This window comes from Pelobates fuscus, chromosome 12, assembly GCF_036172605.1.
Source record: "Pelobates fuscus isolate aPelFus1 chromosome 12, aPelFus1.pri, whole genome shotgun sequence".
NCBI classification, from domain to species: domain Eukaryota; kingdom Metazoa; phylum Chordata; class Amphibia; order Anura; family Pelobatidae; genus Pelobates; species Pelobates fuscus.
Window position 1 is genome coordinate 89,674,368 of NC_086328.1, and position 20,321 is coordinate 89,694,688.

Genomic DNA, 20,321 nt, shown 5'->3' on the forward strand with positions numbered 1-20,321 from the left:
TTTGTAACTGTAGCTTACCAGTATAATATTGTGTGCGTGCATTTTTTAATATTTTCAGCGGATATAATGCACCAATATTTCATGTACAAATATTTATTACAATGTTGTCCGATAGATTTTGGTTGGCACAATTTTCAATTGTATATAACAAATGCTTGCTTTACATCACCCTCGCTCCATCCCTTACCCCTCCTAGTAATAACTACACTTAGGCCTCACTCTAGAAACCCATCTCAGCGAACGTACAGAGAAAGACTTCATTTACAATATCCACCAGCCATAGATACAGGGATACCGACTCTATGTGAAGTATACAAAATAAAAAATATGGCTTAAAAGTTCAAGTCCTGTGCTTTTAGCTATGTCGTCAAAGTTATTAGTTACTGCAAGCCTAGAGGGTACGTGGCACACTCAACAGAGGTAAATGTCTACTCATCAGGTCTAGGTTTTAACTTGCAATGGCTGGTGGCAAGTGAACATATTGAGCCTTAGATATAGCATTTTGTTGGTTTTTCATATAACATCTATTTACCAGCTGCTGGTATGGTTGCATCTAAGAACATTTGCTAAGGTCTTTGAATCGTTGGTCTTTGGTCTTTGAACTCTTTATTCAGATTTTCACAATCAGCCCAGTCAAGCTTACTTCAAGGTAAACAGCAAAATGCAACTGAATCCCCTTTGACCACTATTGCTCCATTACTGGACTGTTATTGGCTTATGGGCTGGTGTATGATACATTAGACTACTAGTTAATACATGTGTCCCTAATAAAGGAGCATTTGCACCAGGGAACGTAGCATTCTTGGTATTTGTTACTTCTTCTCTTATTCTGTCGACATTGCAGTTGTTCTCACCAGCTGGTACAAAGATGTTTGCCAAAACAGCCAGTCCACCAAGAAAGAGTGAAATGCACTGGGTGACCCTCCGTCCAATGTAGATCATGCTTGTGGTGGAAACTAGTTTAGCAGGTATGTCAACAACCCCAAAAATAACCTGGATGAGATAGATGCTGACTCCAAATTTCTGAAGATCCATAGCTAGTCCATAATAGGCAAAACTGGTGGAGAACCTGAGTTAATAAATCAAGCAAAGAGACAAAGAGTGTGAAGATCACAAGAGCTGTCTCTGTCTCAAAAAAAACTATTTAAGTAAATATAGTGAAATCTGTTCAACATACTGAAGTATAACACATTAAAACAAATTGTGTTATTATATGGGTTATATATGAAAATCGCAAAGTGCTCAACAATGTATTTTGTATGGCTGTCTGCACCTGTAGTATACAAGTTTCATGACAAATGTGTGTCAACATAATTACTGTATGGACAAAAATGTGTATCAGGTATTTATTAACCAATAACTATACAAAACAGGTTCTAATTATTGGAACCATACCCATCAACAGCTCATCATGATAATGCCATGTACACGTTTGATTGATTACCAAAATCTTGGCACTACAAATCTATCTTAACTAAATTTCCAATCACAGAACAAGTAGTTTACAGACACCTGCAGTACCAGTGTTAGCCACTACTGAGCAGCCAAGGCTGATGACTAGGGTCCCTCACAGGTAGACTTGGTAATTTGTTTAACTACAAACTGCAATTCGTCTGACTTTAGGCTGATTAGCTGATCAGTCGAATTCCCAAACTTCCAGCCAAAATGTAGCCGAATCCAAAACCAAATGAAATGCATAATGGCTAAGCATGTTTGTTTTGATTCTGAATGTGGTGCCAAAAAAATAGATGATTGAAGGGAAAAAAGATTATTGATGGCTAAGGGACATCCACCAAATGTTGATAATATGTCAATACTTGCGCGCCTTTTGCTTAGTCTGATTCATTTTATTATTATTATTATTACTATTATTATTATTATTGCTATTGGCTGCTAAGATCACATGGTAAATTAAGCCATCTTACCACACAAAGCTCATGCCACAAGATATTCTGCGCATTGTTCCAGTTCTGACCAGGTCTAGAGCACTGTAGGTTTCCTTTCCACAAGCCATCTCTTTTATCATATCAGTTTTCAGCGTCTGTAAGAAGTAGGGAGGATGAAAGTTTGCACATGTGCACGCTATACTATTCAAGCAGAGAATTACATACTGGCCGAACCAATTAATTTTGCACTTACAATCCCATCACCATGCTGAGCTAGAGGATCCGTCAATACCAGGGGTCTTTGAATCATACTCCAACTCAATCAGGATCAGCATTTCATCCAGATGATATCTTTATGAAATACTGAGAAGTGATGGAGCCGCTTTAAGGAAGTTGTTGTCCAGAAATTGTTATGGGCTTACACTTTGCCGTACCATATAAATACAAGTTGATTTTATGTGCCTGCCACATAATCTGATGACCACCTACAGCATAGCACTATTTGTCACCTACAGCATGCATGAGGCACATTGATGTCCTGTAACAGCAAAGAAGAACCCCCCAACTGCAATGACAGAATGTTCCTGTGTGCACTCCAAGCTCTTTAACCAAGGTCTACTGATGTCCAGAATGGACCTTTAACAATATTGAAGTTCCATCACAGTTTAAAGGAACGCTCCAAGCTTATAACCACTGTAACTTTTTCCTGTGGATTCCAGAAAAGAAGTCAAACCATTAAAAAATGATTTTACTACTTACATGGGCGGGTGGGGATGGGGGAGGGGGGGAGCACGAGGGCATTCCTGGCACCATAACCACAACAGTACACTTTAGTGGTTATGGTGTTTGGAGTGTTCCTTTAACAAGTATTTTCACGTGACTCTTTTGTGAAACAGTAGTCACTGAATGACAAAAGAAATGTGGTCAGTCACTAACAGGATGGGAAAAAAACAGAACAGGATGTGTTTTGTTTTCTCTTTTAAATATGTGCATTTTTTGTGCTTTACTTAACCCCTTTAAGACCAATGTTAGTTAATGCCATCATCAAAATGGGGTCCCTATATTCCTATCGCAGCATTTAGCATTTGCAGCTGTGTACAAACCAGTTACCTGAAATGGTTGGTATATTACATTATGATAAAAAAAAAAGGTCTTTAACCCCTTAAGGACACATGACGTGTGTGAAACGTCATGATTCCCTTTTATTCCAGAAGTTTGGTCCTTAAGGGGTTAAATGCAAGTTGTTTTTTTGACGGTCCGTAAGGGGTTAATGTATCATGTCGCTGTGTACCCAAAGCTGTTAAGTAACTTACAGATCTTTTTTTTTTTTTGCATAACTTGTCCTATCCAATAAAAAATATGAATTAAAAGAAAGCATTGACATCCCTGCGTCAGAGAAGGATATCTATAAATAAAATGTAAACATATAATTTTTATTACTGTTAGTAATGTCTATACTATAATGAATATGTAAAAGCAGTAATATATTTCTGGGTGCCCTAGCCCAGCTTCTTTATTCACAGTACCACATGGTTTCACCCCTGCACTCACATAATATGAACCATGTATATACGCACAGACACAGGGTTAAGTAGCAAAGTGAGAATTCAAATTCTGAATAGAAAACTTAGCTGACTTAGATAATTTTTCCAGTTTGGCAAGTTTTGACCTTAAATATTACACTAACATTTAATTCACCTTGAATTTTCACTTTAGTGGAGAACCCAGACAGACTCACACATAAAAAAAGGTTACCTAAAAATGGTTTCGATCCCTTTAAAAGCGGTGAATACTCAAAAGTAGACGAGATACTATGTTCATTGAAATGAATATGCCTATGTTTAAGAGTGACTTGTTTAAAGGGACACTCCGGGCACCCAGACCACTTCTGCCCATTGGAGTGGTCTGGGTGCAAACTCCCATCACCCTTAATCATGCAAGTATAATTATTGCAGTTTTTATAAACTGCAATAATTACCTTGCAGGGTTAAGTCCTCCTCTAGTGGCAGTCTTTCAGACGAAAAGTGTTTTAAATGAAGCTGGCGTCCTCACGCTATGCTTGAGGACCTCCAGCGTCGCCGGAATCCCCATAGGAAATGGCTGACGTCGGCAGGGGAGGAGCGTGGGCGTAGTCTGACCCACTGCCTAAGGGAAATCGGCGCTGGATTCAGGTAAGTCACTGAATGGGTTTTAACCCCTTCAGCAACATGGGATGGGAGGTTGCCCAAACACTTAAATGTTGTATAAAGTACACTAAACTAAAGGTATAGAATGGAGACCAAAAAATAATTTTGGAAGGACAAGCTTTGCAGTATAAAGTACACACATATAGACCCATAAATGTAGCTAAAGATATATTGACCACAGGATGGAGACCAAAAAAAAAACAGCATTTCGGCTGGAAGCTTTTCTCAAAGAGATCTCATGGATCTTAGTATGGATATATATATATATATATATAATTCACCAAAAAACAGCTGCTCACCGGTCTTTTAAAAGTTCCAAATTTTATTTAAATATAGATTAAAAGAGACCAACGTTTCAGTCCCAGCTCGGGACTTTCCTCAGGGTAACAAAACAGTATTTAACATTATCACATAACTGACAATATATAGGATACAAGTAATTAAGTGAAACTCACCCAGGTGCAGAAAACTACTGACGGCGGTAATCCGGTGCACTTCCGGGTATGCGCGCGCATACGTCAATTCGCTCCGCCCCCTTACGTGCACGTGATACGTGCCGATTTCGTGAATCTGTGTATATACGGTTACTTAGCAACCAACAATGCCAAAGCACTGCGGACATGGAACCCGTGCAGTATATGCCCTAAACATATTATGTATATATATGTATGTATTCATGTACGTTTTTATTATTATAGCTCTGGCGCTAGTGTTTTGTATGTAATGTGCATTATGTAATATACTTGTATAGTCACACTTGCACACTATCTCATTAATTTAATTATTATCTTTTATTATATGTGTACATTTTGGTGTTTTTTTCTGCATCATATATTACACACATAGTCTCATTTACACAAGTGTTTACTTTATGAACATAGTTCTATTATGCACTTTACAGATACTAACTAGCTTTTGGCATATATTTTGCATCTAAATTATATATATGCACTTTATTCCCTTCTCATATATATATTTCTTTATGTCACTTTGTTTAGGGCATATACTGCATGGGTTCCATGTCCGCAGTGCTTTGGCATTGTTGGTTGCTAAGTAACCATATACACAGATTCACGAAATCGGCACGTATCGGGGCGGAGCGCATTGACGTATGCGCGCGCGTACCCGGAAGTGCACCGGATTACGGCCGTCAGTAGTTTTCTGCACCTGGGTGAGTTTCACTTAATTACTTGTATCCTATATATTGTCAGTTATGTGATAATGTTAAATACTGTTTTGTTACCCTGAGGAAAGTCCCGAGCTGGGACTGAAACGTTGGTCTCTTTTAATCTATATTTAACCCCTTAAGACCGTAGCCAAATGTACAAGTTGTGATCCAAAAAAAACGTAAACAAAACCTTGCATTTGCGCCATATGTCTGTCCAACCGTAATTCACCTCTTTCATATTAAATGCACCCACACTTATTATATATCATTTTATTCAGGGGAAACAGGGCTTTCGTTTAACATTAAATATTTAGGTATGGAACATAATTTAATATGAAAAAAATATTTTAAAAAATGGGAGAAAATAAGAATTTTTTAAATTGTTTTAGTTCTGCGTGACCAGGGGCGGACTGACAGGTTGGGCAGATCGGTCACTGACCGAGTGCCCGAGTCAGTCAGGGGGCCCGGCAGCACAGCCATGCTTCTGCTACCTCCACAGCAGAAGGAAATTATGCAAAAAAAAAGTGCTGTAAGAAGGTTGCAGGGGCCCATAATGACTCGAAGGGCCCCTGCAACCCATCAATCCCCCCACTCCACAAGAGACCTGGCAGTATTATACCAGCTCTCACTGCCAGGTCTCTCCTCTCTCTCTCCCTGCTCCGTACTCAGTGCTCAGTGTGAGGATGGGAGGCGGGGCAGGAAGTGACATCACACTCTCTGCTTCCCTCTCACACGGAGCACACTGACAGCATGGATGGAGGGTGAGAAGAGGAGCCTGGCCTGACAAGTGCTGCTGGAGGAAGATGGAGGGAGAAAACCATCAGATTGTACAGGTTAGCAGGCCCATACACACACTGCCCCCCCCCATACACACACTGCCCCCCCCCATACACACACTGCCCCCCCCCCATACACACACTGCCCCCCCCCATACACACACTGCCCCCCCCATACACACACTGCCCCCCCCATACACACACTGCCCCCCCATACACACACTGCCCCCCCCATACACACACTGCCCCCCCCATACACACACTGCCCCCCCATACACACACTGCCCCCCCCATACACACACTGCCCCCCCCCCATACACACACTGCCCCCCATACACACTGCCCCCCCATACACACACTGCCCCCCCCATACACACACTGCCCCCCCCATACACACACTGCCCCCCCATACACACACTGCCCCCCCATACACACACTGCCTCCCCATCACACACACTGCCCCCCCTACACGCACACTGCCCCCCCTACACACACACTGCCCCCCCTACACACACACTGCCCCCCTCCCCCATACAGACTGCCCCCCTCCCCCATACACACACTGCCCCCCCATAACACACTGCCCCCCCATAACACACTGCCCCCCTCCCCCATACACACTGCCCCCCTCCCCCATACACACTGCCCCCCTCCCCCATACACACTGCCCCCCTCCCCCATACACACTGCCCCCCTCCCCCATACACACTGCCCCCCTCCCCCATACACACTGCCCCCTCCCCCATACACACTGCCCTCCTCCCCCATACACACTGCCCTCCTCCCCCATACACACTGCCCTCCTCCCCCATACACACACTGCCCCCCCATATATGCACACTGCCCCCCATATATACACACTGCCCCCCATATATACACACTGCCCTTCCCCCCCATACACACACTGCCCCCCATACACACACTGCCCCCCATACACACACTGCCCCCCCATACACACACTGCCCTCCCATACACACTGCCCACCTATATACATACACTGCCCCCATACACACTGCCCACCGATATACATACACTGCCCACATATATATATATATATATATATATATATATATATATATATATATATACACACTGCCCACCGATATACATACACTGCCCACATATATATATATATATATATATATATATACACACTGCCCACCGATATACATACACTGCCCACATATATATATATACACACACACACACTGCACACACTGCCCCCACCCATATAAATACATACACTGCCCACCCATATATATATATATATATATATACACACACACTGCCCACCCATATATATACACATACACTGCTCAACCCATATATATATACACACACACACTACTTACACTGCCCACCAATATATACACACAAACTACATACACTGCCCACCAATATATACACACAGACTGCATACACTGCCCACCGATAGATACACACAGACTGCATACACTGCCCACCGATAGATACACACAGACTGCATACACTGCCCACCGATAGATACACACAGACTGCATACACTGCCCACCGATAGATGCATACACTGCCCACACATATGCACACACTGCATACACTACCCACCCATATATGCACACACTGCATACACAGCCCACCTATATATACACACTGCATACACAGCCCACCTATATATACACACTGCATACACTGCCCAACCATATACACACACACACACACCCATAGCATACACTGCCCACCCATATATATATATATATATATACACACACATACACATGTACACACACACACAGCATACACTGCTCAACCCATAAATATACACACACACACGCAGACACTGCCCACCCATATATACACACTGCATACACTGCCCACCCATAGATACATACACACACACACACACACACACACACACACACACACACACACACTGCATACACTGCCCACCCATAGACACACACACTGCATACACTGCCCACCCATAGATACACACACGCACACACTGCCCACCCATAGATACGCACATGCACACACTGCCCACCCATAGATACGCACACGCACACACTGCCCACCCATAGATGCACACACTGCACACACTGCACACACTGCCCACCCATAGATACGCACACACACACACTGCACACACTGCCCACCCATAGATACACACACGCGCACACACACACATTGCATACACTGCCCACCCATAGATACACACACGCACACACTGCCCACCCATAGATACGCACATGCACACACTGCCCACCCATAGATACGCACACGCACACACTGCCCACCCATAGATGCACACACTGCACACACTGCACACACTGCCCACCCATAGATACGCACACACACACACTGCACACACTGCCCACCCATAGATACACACACGCGCACACACACACATTGCATACACTGCCCACCCATAGATACACACACGCACACACTGCCCACCCATATACACACACACACACTGCATACACTGCCCACCCATAGACACACACGCACATGCACACACTGCCCACCCATAGATACACACACACTGCACACACTGCCCACCCATAGATACACACACACACACACACACACACACTGCACACACTGCCCACCCATAGATACGCACACGCACACACTGCCCACCCATAGATGCACACACTGCACACACTGCACACACTGCCCACCCATAGATACGCACACACACACACTGCACACACTGCCCACCCATAGATACACACACGCGCACACACACACATTGCATACACTGCCCACCCATAGATACACACACGCACACACTGCCCACCCATATACACACACACACACACTGCATACACTGCCCACCCATAGACACACACGCACATGCACACACTGCCCACCCATAGATACACACACACTGCACACACTGCCCACCCATAGATACACACACACACACACACACACACTGCACACACTGCCCACCCATAGATACACACACACACTGCACACACTGCCCACCCATAGATACACACTGCCCACCCATAGATACACACACGCACACACTGCCCACCCATAGATACACACACGCACACACTGCCCACCCATAGATGCACACACTGCCCACCCATAGATACACACACGCACACTGCACACACTGCCCACCCATAGATACACACACGCACACACACACAGCATACACTGCCCACCCATATATACACACTGCATACACTGCCCACCCATAGATACATACACACACACACACACACACTGCATACACTGCCCACCCATATATATATACACACACACACCCATGTACACACACACACAGCATACACTGCTCAACCCATAAATATACACACACACACACACTGCATACACTGCCCACCCATGGATACACACACGCACACACTGCCCACCCATAGATACGCACACACTGCCCACCCATAGATACGCACGCGCACACACTGCACACACTGCCCACCCATAGATGCACACACTGCCCACCCATAGATACGCGCACACACTGCCCACCCATAGATACGCACACACACACTGCACACACTGCCCACCCATAGATACGCACACACACACTGCACACACTGCCCACCCATAGATACGCACACACACACTGCACACACTGCCCACCCATAGATACGCACACTGCCCACCCATAGATGCACACACACTGCACACACTGCCCACCCATAGATACACACACGCACACACACTGCACACACTGCCCACCCATAGATACACACACGCACACACACACTGCACACACTGCCCACCCATAGATACACACTGCCCACCCATAGATACACGCACACACTGCCCACCCATAGATACACACACGCACACACTGCCCACCCATAGATACACACACGCACACACTGCCCACCCATAGATACACACACGCACACACACACACTGCACACACTGCCCACCCATAGATACGCACACACACACACTGCCCACCCATAGATGCACACACACACACTGCCCACCCATAGATACACACACGCGCACACACACACACTGCACACACTGCCCACCCATAGATACACACACGCACGCACACACTGCCCACCCATAGATACACACACGCACGCACACACTGCCCACCCATAGATACACACACACACGCACGCACACACTGCCCACCCATAGATACACACACACACGCACGCACACACTGCCCACCCATAGATGCACACACTGCCCACCCATAGATACACACACGCACGCACACACTGCCCACCCATAGATACACACACGCACGCACACACTGCCCACCCATAGATACACGCACGCACACACTGCCCACCCATAGATACACACACTGCCCACCCATAGATACACACACACACACACACACACTGCCCACCCATAGATACACACACGCACACTGCACACACTGCCCACCCATAGATACACACACGCACACACACACAGCATACACTGCCCACCCATATATATATATACACACACACACACACACACCCATGTACACACACACACAGCATACACTGCTCAACCCATAAATATACACACACACACACGCAGACACTGCCCACCCATATATACACACTGCATACACTGCCCACCCATAGATACATACACACACACACACACACTGCATACACTGCCCACCCATATATATATATACACACACACACACACCCATGTACACACGCACACAGCATACACTGCTCAACCCATAAATATACACACACACACACTGCATACACTGCCCACCCATGGATACACACACGCACACACTGCCCACCCATAGATACGCACACACTGCCCACCCATAGATACGCACGCGCACACACTGCACACACTGCCCACCCATAGATACACACACGCGCACACACTGCCCACCCATAGATACGCACACACACGCGCACACACTGCCCACCCATAGATACGCGCGCACACACTGCCCACCCATAGATACGCACACACACACTGCACACACTGCCCACCCATAGATACACACACGCACATACACACACACTGCCCACCCATAGATACGCACACGCACACACACGCACACACACTGCACACACTGCCCACCCATAGATACGCACACACACTGCACACACTGCCCACCCATAGATACACACACACACACACTGCACACACTGCCCACCCATAGATACACGCACACACACTGCACACACTGCCCACCCATAGATACACGCACACACACTGCACACACTGCCCACCCATAGATACACGCACACACACACTGCACACACTGCCCACCCATAGATACACGCACACACACACTGCACACACTGCCCACCCATAGATACACGCACACACACACTGCACACACTGCCCACCCATAGATACACGCACACACACACTGCACACACTGCCCACCCATAGATACACGCACACACACACTGCACACACTGCCCACCCATAGATACACACACACTGCACACACTGCCCACCCATAGATACACACACACACTGCACACACTGCCCACCCATAGATACACACACACACTGCACACACTGCCCACCCATAGATACACACACACTGCACACACTGCCCACCCATAGATACACACACACACACACACACACACACACACTGCACACACTGCCCACCCATAGATACACACACACACACACTGCACACACTGCCCACCCATAGATACACACACACACACACACACACACACACTGCACACACTGCCCACCCATAGATACACACACACACACACTGCACACACTGCCCACCCATAGACACACACACACACTGCACACACTGCCCACCCATAGATACACACACACACACACACACACACACACACTGCACACACTGCCCACCCATAGATACACACACACACACACACACACACACACACACACACACACTGCACACACTGCCCACCCATAGATGCACGCACGCACGCACTGCCCACCCATAGATACACACACACACACACACACACACTGCACACACTGCCCACCCATAGATACACACACACACACACACTGCACACACTGCCCACCCATAGATACACACACACACACACTGCACACACTGCCCACCCATAGATACACACACACACACTGCACACACTGCCCACCCATAGACACACACACACACACTGCACACACTGCCCAACTACAGATACACACACACACACACACTGCACACACTGCCCACCCATAGATACACACACGCACGCACGCACTGCCCACCCATAGATACACACACACGCACGCACGCACTGCCCACCCATAGATACACACACGCACGCACGCACTGCCCACCCATAGATACACACACACGCACGCACTGCCCACCCATAGATACACACACACACACGCACGCACTGCCCACCCATAGATACACACACACGCACGCACGCACTGCCCACCCATAGATACACACACGCACACACTGCCCACCCATAGATACACACACGCACGCACTGCCCACCCATAGATACACACACGCACACACACACTGCACACACTGCCCACCCATAGATGCACGCACGCACGCACTGCCCACCCATAGATACACACACGCACACACTGCCCACCCATAGATGCACACACTGCCCACCCATAGATGCACACTGCACACACTGCCCACCCATAGATACGCACACGCACACACACACACACTGCACACACTGCCCACCCATAGATACACACACACACTGCACACACTGCCCACCCATAGATACACACACACGCACGCACACACTGCCCACCCATAGATACACACACACACACGCACGCACACACTGCCCACCCATAGATACACACACACACACGCACGCACTGCCCACCCATAGATACACACGCACGCACTGCCCACCCATAGATACACACACACACACACACACACGCACGCACTGCCCACCCATAGATACACACACACACACACGCACGCACTGCCCACCCATATATACACACACACACACACACACACACACACGCACGCACTGCCCACCCATAGATACACACACGCACACACGCACTGCACACACTGCCCACCCATAGATACACACACTGCCCACCCATAGATACACACACTGCCCACCCATAGATACACACACACACACACTGCCCACCCATAGATGCACACACTGCCCACCCATAGATGCACACTGCACACACTGCCCACCCATAGATGCACACTGCACACACTGCCCACCCATAGATGCACACTGCCCACACTGCCCACCCATAGATGCACACACACATTGCATACACTGCATACACTGCATACACTGCATACATTGCAACAGAGCTTGGTTGCTTCATCTAAGTGTTGCTTCTAAGTGTGTGTGTGGTTGGAGATATTCTGGAGAGTTTTACAGAAGCTTCAACTGTCTAAGAGCTGTGCTAAGAGTTCTTTTTTACTGTTACAGGTAAGATTCATCTGTAGGAAAAGGTTACTGACTGCACAAGGTTTGATTTCCTGTTGGTAATTATAAGGCATTTGATTGGATTAGGTAGCTACTTGCTATTGATTGCTATTTAAATTAGCTATTGTTTGCTAATAAGCAGAGGCCTACCCAGGTGTTAAACATTCCTAGTGGGAGGTGATTTTAGGAGTATATAAGGGTAGTTGTCATTAGCTTGGCTAATAGAGCTTGGTTGCTTCATCTAAGTGTTGCTTCTAAGTGTGTGTGTGGTTGGAGATATTCTGGAGAGTGTTGCTTCTAAGTGTGTGTGTGGTTGGAGATATTCTGGAGAGTGTTGCTTCTAAGTGTGTGTGTGGTTGGAGATATTCTGGAGATAAGCTGGAGGTAATCCGAGGTATTCAGGAGGATAAATAAAAAGTTAAGGGTTGTTTGATTTCAATTATTCACCTGGCAGGAATGGCAGACTTAGTTCAGTGTAATAGTTGCTTTGCATTTGTTTCACGTTCCACTTTTTGGAGATTTGGTTGTTGTCTAATCTGTAGACAGTTCTCTATTTTGCGGCAGGAGATTGTATTTTTGAAGTCTGAGATTTGTAAATTATCTGGTAAACAAACTCAGGCTGGAACTGCTGCAAAGCCACTGCCGCAGAGTAATACTAGGAATGGCAGATGGATTACTGTAGGATCTGGTAGACTTGGAGTTGTGGATAAAAGGCATATTGCACAGTCTGTTGCTCTACATAATTCATTTTCTGCACTTTCAGAGTGTAGTGGTGTTGTGCAGAGAGGCACTGAGGCTAGTGGTGTTGTGCAGAGAGGCACTGAGGCTAGTGGTGTTGTGCAGAGAGGCACTGAGGCTAGTGGTGTTGTGCAGAGAGGCACTGAGGCTAGTGGTGTTGTGCAGAGAGGCACTGAGGCTAGTGGTGTTGCGCAGAGAGGCACTGAGGCTAGTGGTGTTGTGCAGAGAGGCACTGAGGCTAGTGGTGTTGTGCAGAGAGGCACTGAGGCTAGTGGTGTTGTGCAGAGAGGCACTGAGGCTAGTGGTGTTGTGCAGAGAGGCACTGAGGCTAGTGGTGTTCTGCAGAGAGGCACTGAGGCTAGTGGTGTTGTGCAGAGAGGCACTGAGGCTAGTGGTGTTGTGCAGAGAGGCACTGAGGCTAGTGGTGTTGTGAAGAGAGGCACTGAGGCTAGTGGTGTTGTGAAGAGAGGCACTGAGGCTAGTGGTGTTGTGAAGAGAGGCATTGAGGCTAGTGGTGTTGTGCAGAGAGGCACTGAGGCTAGTGGTGTTGTGCAGAGAGGCTTGGTGAGGCCTAATAGAAAGCAGTTGTTGGTGGGGGATTCCATCATAAGAGGTGTGGAGATGGACAATGGTGGTCTTGTGAGGTGTCTTCCCGGAGCTACTGCTCACAGAGACAGGAGACGTATCGGTAATATTGTTAAGCAAGCAAAGCAGGAAGGGGAATTGGATGTACTTGTCCATTTAGGGACAAATGACTTGGCTTGCAATGAGGTTTCAGAGGTTAAGGAAGTTTTTAGTGTTTTTGCCAATGATATACGGCAGGTTGCTTCCACATTGTCATTCTCTGAAGTTCTGCCTGTGCATAACACTCAGAATGACAGGCGGATGCGTATTAGGGACTTTAACTTGTGGCTTGGTGAATGGTGTCGGGAGCAAGGATTTGGCTTTATTGCTCATGGTAGCTCTGTTTGGAATGGAAATAAACTGTACAAAAAAGATGGTTTGCATCTTTCTCAAAAGGGAACAAATGTTCTCAGTGAGCAGTTCAGAGGTTTTGCTAGGATGTATTTAAACTAGGAGGGGGGGGCAAAAGGGTGATAAAACATCAATCCAATTGTCCCCCAAAACAAGGACAGAAGGTGCCTGTAGCAAGTGTGTTAAAAAATGATAAGCTTAGAGTCATGTCTACAAATGCTCGCAGTTTAGGGAATAAGATCCATGAACTTGTGGCAATAATGGCAACTGATAGTGTAGATTTAGTCGCTGTTACTGAGACATGGTATAATGAGAAAAATGACTGGGACATAGCAATACCAGGGTACTCTTTATATAGAAAAGACAGGGAAGGCAAGAAAGGGGGAGGGGTGGCCCTGTATGTAAAGAATAGCATAAAATCTAGTCTAATAAAGGTTAGTGAGGCGAACATAGAGTCAGTTTGGGTTACGTTAGAATTTGGTAATCACACAGTAACTCGTGTAGGTGTGATTTATAGGCCCCCAGGACAAATTGAAGAGTTAGATAATCTACTAGTTGAAGAAATAGCTAAAATGACAATGAAGGGGGAAGTTATCATCATGGGTGACTTTAATCTTCCTGATATAAATTGGAAAACAAAAATAGCTACTTGTGCCAGGAGCACACATATTCTAAACTCCCTACTGGGATTGTCTCTAAAACAAGTCGTTGAGGAGCCAACTCGTAAAGAGGCCATACTAGATTTAGTGTTAACAAATGGAGATTTGGTATCAGATATTACTGTAGGTGAAAGTTTAGGATCCAGTGATCATCAGTCAGTGTGGTTTAATATAAGAACAGTGACTGAGTCACACCACACAAAAACAAAAGTTTTAGACTTTAGAAAAACAGACTTTTCCAAAATTAGAATATGTGTAAAGGAGTCATTATCAGACTGGAGCAATTTAAATGGAGTCCAAAAGAAATGGGATTATTTAAAAGTTGCACTACTGAAGGCAACAGAAAATTGCATTAGGCTTGTCAGTAAAAGCAAAAAATTCAAGAAACCACTGTGGTACTCCACAGATGTAGCCAAGATAGTAAAAAACAAAAAGTTAGCATTTAGTAATTATAAAAAAACCCAGAGTGAGGAAGACAGAATGACCTATAAGATTAGGCAGAAAGAGGCTAAGCAAGTTATAAGAGCTTCCAAATCACACACAGAAGAGAAAATAGCACAGTCAGTAAAAAAGGGGGACAAAACCTTTTTTAGATACATAAATGAGAAAAGAAAAGTAAAACAAGGATTAGTTAGATTAAAAACAAAAGAAGGAAGGTATGTAGATGAGGATAAAGGTCTAGCTGACTGCCTCAATGAATATTTTTGTTCGGTATTTACAGATGAAAATGAAGGAAAGGGACCTCAGTTAAGAAAAAGGATAAATGAGTCATTTATTACACGTGAGTTTACAGAGGAAGAGGTTCTATTTCAACTGTCAAAAGTAAAGACAAATAAGTCAATGGGACCTGATGGAATACACCCAAAGCTATTAAAAGAGCTTAGTGGTGTACTAGCAAAACCATTAACAGATTTATTTAACCAATCATTGATAACAGGAGTAGTCCCAGAAGATTGGAAGTTAGCGAATGTTGTGCCCATTCACAAGAAAGGTAATAGGGAGGAGTCGGGCAACTATAGGCCAGTAAGCCTAACTTCAGTAGTGGGGAAAGTGATGGAAACCATGTTAAAGGATAGGATTGTTGAACATCTAAAAACACACGGATTTCAAGATCAGAGACAACATGGGTTTACTTCAGGGAGATCATGCCAAACTAATCTTATTGATTTTTTTGATTGGGTAACTAAAATTATAGATCAGGGTGGTGCAGTAGACATTGCTTACCTCGATTTCAGTAAGGCTTTTGACACTGTTGCACATAGAAGGCTTATCAACAAACTACAATCTTTGAGTTTGGATTCCAATATTGTTGAATGGGTAAGGCAGTGGCTGAGTGACAGGAAACAGAGGGTTGTAGTCAATGGAGTATATTCAAAGCTTGGGCTTGTCACCAGTGGGGTACCTCAGGGATCTGTACTTGGACCCATTCTCTTTAATATTTTTATTAGTGATATTGCAGAAGGTCTTGATGGTAAGGTGTGTCTTTTTGCGGATGATACTAAGATATGTAACAGGGTTGATGTTCCAGGAGGGATAAGCCAAATGGAAAATGATTTAGGTAGACTAGAAAAATGGTCAGAGTTGTGGCAACTGACATTTAATGTGGATAAGTGCAAGATAATGCATCTTGGACGTAAAAACCCAAGGGCAGAGTACAGAATATTTGATAGAGTCCTAACCTCAACATCTGAGGAAAGGGATTTAGGGGTGATTATTTCTGATGACTTAAAGGTAGGCAGACAATGTAATAGAGCAGCAGGAAATGCTAGCAGAATGCTTGGTTGTATAGGGAGAGGTATTAGCAGTAGAAAGAGGGAAGTGCTCATGCCATTGTACAGAACACTGGTGAGACCTCACTTGGAGTACTGTACACAGTACTGGAGACCCTATCTTCAGAAGGATATTGATACCTTAGAGAGAGTTCAAAGAAGGGCTACTAAACTGGTTCATGGATTGCAGGATAAAACTTACCAAGAAAGGTTAAAGGATCTTAACATGTATAGCATGGAGGAAAGACGAGACAGGGGGGATATGATAGAAACATTTAAATACATAAAGGGAATCAACACAGTAAAGGAGGAGACTATATTTAAAAGAAGAAAAACTACCACAACAAGAGGACATAGTCTTAAATTAGAGGGACAAAGGTTTAAAAATAATATCAGGAAGTATTACTTTACTGAGAGGGTAGTGGATGCATGGAATAGCCTTCCAGCTGAAGTGGTAGAGGTTAACACAGTAAAGGAGTTTAAGCATGCGTGGGATAGGCATAAGGCTATCCTAACTATAAGATAAGGCCAGGGACTAATGAAAGTATTTAGAAAACTGGGCAGACTAGATGGGCCGAATGGTTCTTATCTGCCGTCACATTCTATGTTTCTATGTTTCTATGTTTCACCCATATACACACACGCACACACACACACACACTGCCCACCCATATACGCACACACACACTGCCCACCCATATACACACACGCACACTGCATACACTGCCCACCCATATATGCATGCACACACTGCCCACCTATATATACACACACAATGCACACACTGCCCACCCATATATATATATATATATATATATGCATACACTGCCCACCCATAGATACACACACACACACACACACACACACACACACACACTGCACACACTGCCCACCTATATATACACACGAGGCACACACTGCCCACCCATATATATACACACACACTGCCCACTCATATATACACACACACACTGCATACACTGCCCACCCATATATATATATATATATATATATATATATATACACACACACACACTGCCCACCCATATATATACACACACACTGCCCACCCATATATATACACACACTGCCCACCCATATATATACACACACTGCCCACCCATATACACACACACTGCCCACCCATATACACACACACTGCCCACCCATATACACACACACTGCCCACCCATATATACACACACACTGCCCACCCATATACACACACACTGCCCACCCATATATACACATACACTGCATACACTTCCCACCCATATATACACATACACTGCCCACCCATATATACACACATACTGCATACACTGCCCCCATACACTGCCCTCCCCATACACACATTGCCCCACACACACATACACTGCCAACACACACATACATTGCCCCCCACACACACACACACTGAACCTTTCACACACACTGCACCACTCACACACACCACTGCTCCTATGCCCTACTACAGCCTCACGTCCCAGCAGACCCCAGGTAAGTTGTCAAACTGTTCTCAAACGGTTTGACTACTTACTTTAAAATTCTTTTTAAACATTTACTTAGTCCTTAAAGGACCACTATAGGCACCCAGACCACTTCAGCTCAATGAAGTGGTCTAAGTGCCAGGTCCCTCTAGTTTTAACCCTGCTATGTTTCACTAAGGGTTAATCCAGCTTCTAGTGGCGGTCTCACTGACAGCCGCTAGAGGCGCTTCCGCGATTCTCACAGCGAGAAGACAAGCTGGACGTCCATAGGAAAGCATTTAGTAATGCTTTCCTATGGGCGGTTTCAATGCGTGCGCGGCTCTTGCCGCGAATGCGCATTCGAATCTGACGTTGGCAGAGGAAGGAGAATTCCCCAGAGCTGAGGGAGCCCGGCACAGGAGAAAGGAAAGTGGCTGAAGGGGTTTTAACCCCTTCAGCCCAGCGGCAGGGGGGCCCTGAGGGTGGGGGGGGGGGGGACATAATGACCCTATAGTGCCAGAAAAACGAGTTTGTTTTCCTGGCACTATAATGCTCCTTTAATATTTTGTCTTCAACGGTCCCTGGATCTAATTTTGTCCGGGGGCCCAGAAGGCTGTCAGTCCATCCCTGTACGTGACATTTTAACTGTGAATGTCAAAATACTGTTTGCTTTTACTGCAATACAATACACATATTTGTATTCAGCGATGTCTCACGTGTAAAACAGTACCCCTATGTACAGGTTTTATGGTGTTTTGGGAAGTTACAGGGTCAAGTATAACGTGTTACATATTTCAGTTTTTTCACATTGAAATTCGCCAGATTGGTTACATTGCCTTTGAGACCATATGGTAGCCCAGGAATAAGAAAATTCGCCAGATTGGTTACATTGCCTTTGAGACCATATGGTAGCCCAGGAATAAGAATTACCCCCATGATGGCATACCATTTGCAAAAGTAGACAACCCAAGGTATTGCAAATGGAGTATGTCCAGTCTTTTTTAGTAGCCACTTGGTCACAAACACTGGCCAAAGTTAGTGTTAATATTTGAAAATACAAAAAACGAATTTGAACGCATATTTTGGCCAGTGTTTATGACTAAGTGGCTACTAAAAAAAACTGAACATACCCTATTTGGAATACCCTGGGTTGTCTACTATTGCAAATGGTATGCCATCATGGGGGTAATTCTTATTCCTGGGCTACCATATGGTCTCAAAGGCAACCTGGCAAATTTTAATGTGAAAAAACTGAAACGCAAACCTTATATTTGACTCTGTAACTTTTGAACACACCATAAAACCTGTACATGAGGGGTACTGTTATACTCAGGAGA

The 20,321-nt window shown here is 45.4% G+C and overlaps 1 protein-coding gene across 1 annotated transcript in view; it reads right to left on the bottom strand.

Annotated features, from left to right (window-relative positions):
* LOC134579183 (solute carrier family 22 member 6-A-like) overlaps positions 1 to 20,321 on the bottom strand; it is a 72,424-nt gene that overhangs the window by 25,592 nt on the left and 26,511 nt on the right. The window contains exons 7-8 of the mRNA XM_063438383.1: positions 1,926 to 2,041; positions 855 to 1,069 (exon numbers count right to left, since the gene is read on the bottom strand). Of these exons, the coding sequence (XP_063294453.1) occupies positions 855 to 1,069; positions 1,926 to 2,041 (331 nt within the window). The remainder of the gene's footprint in view (positions 1 to 854; positions 1,070 to 1,925; positions 2,042 to 20,321) is intronic.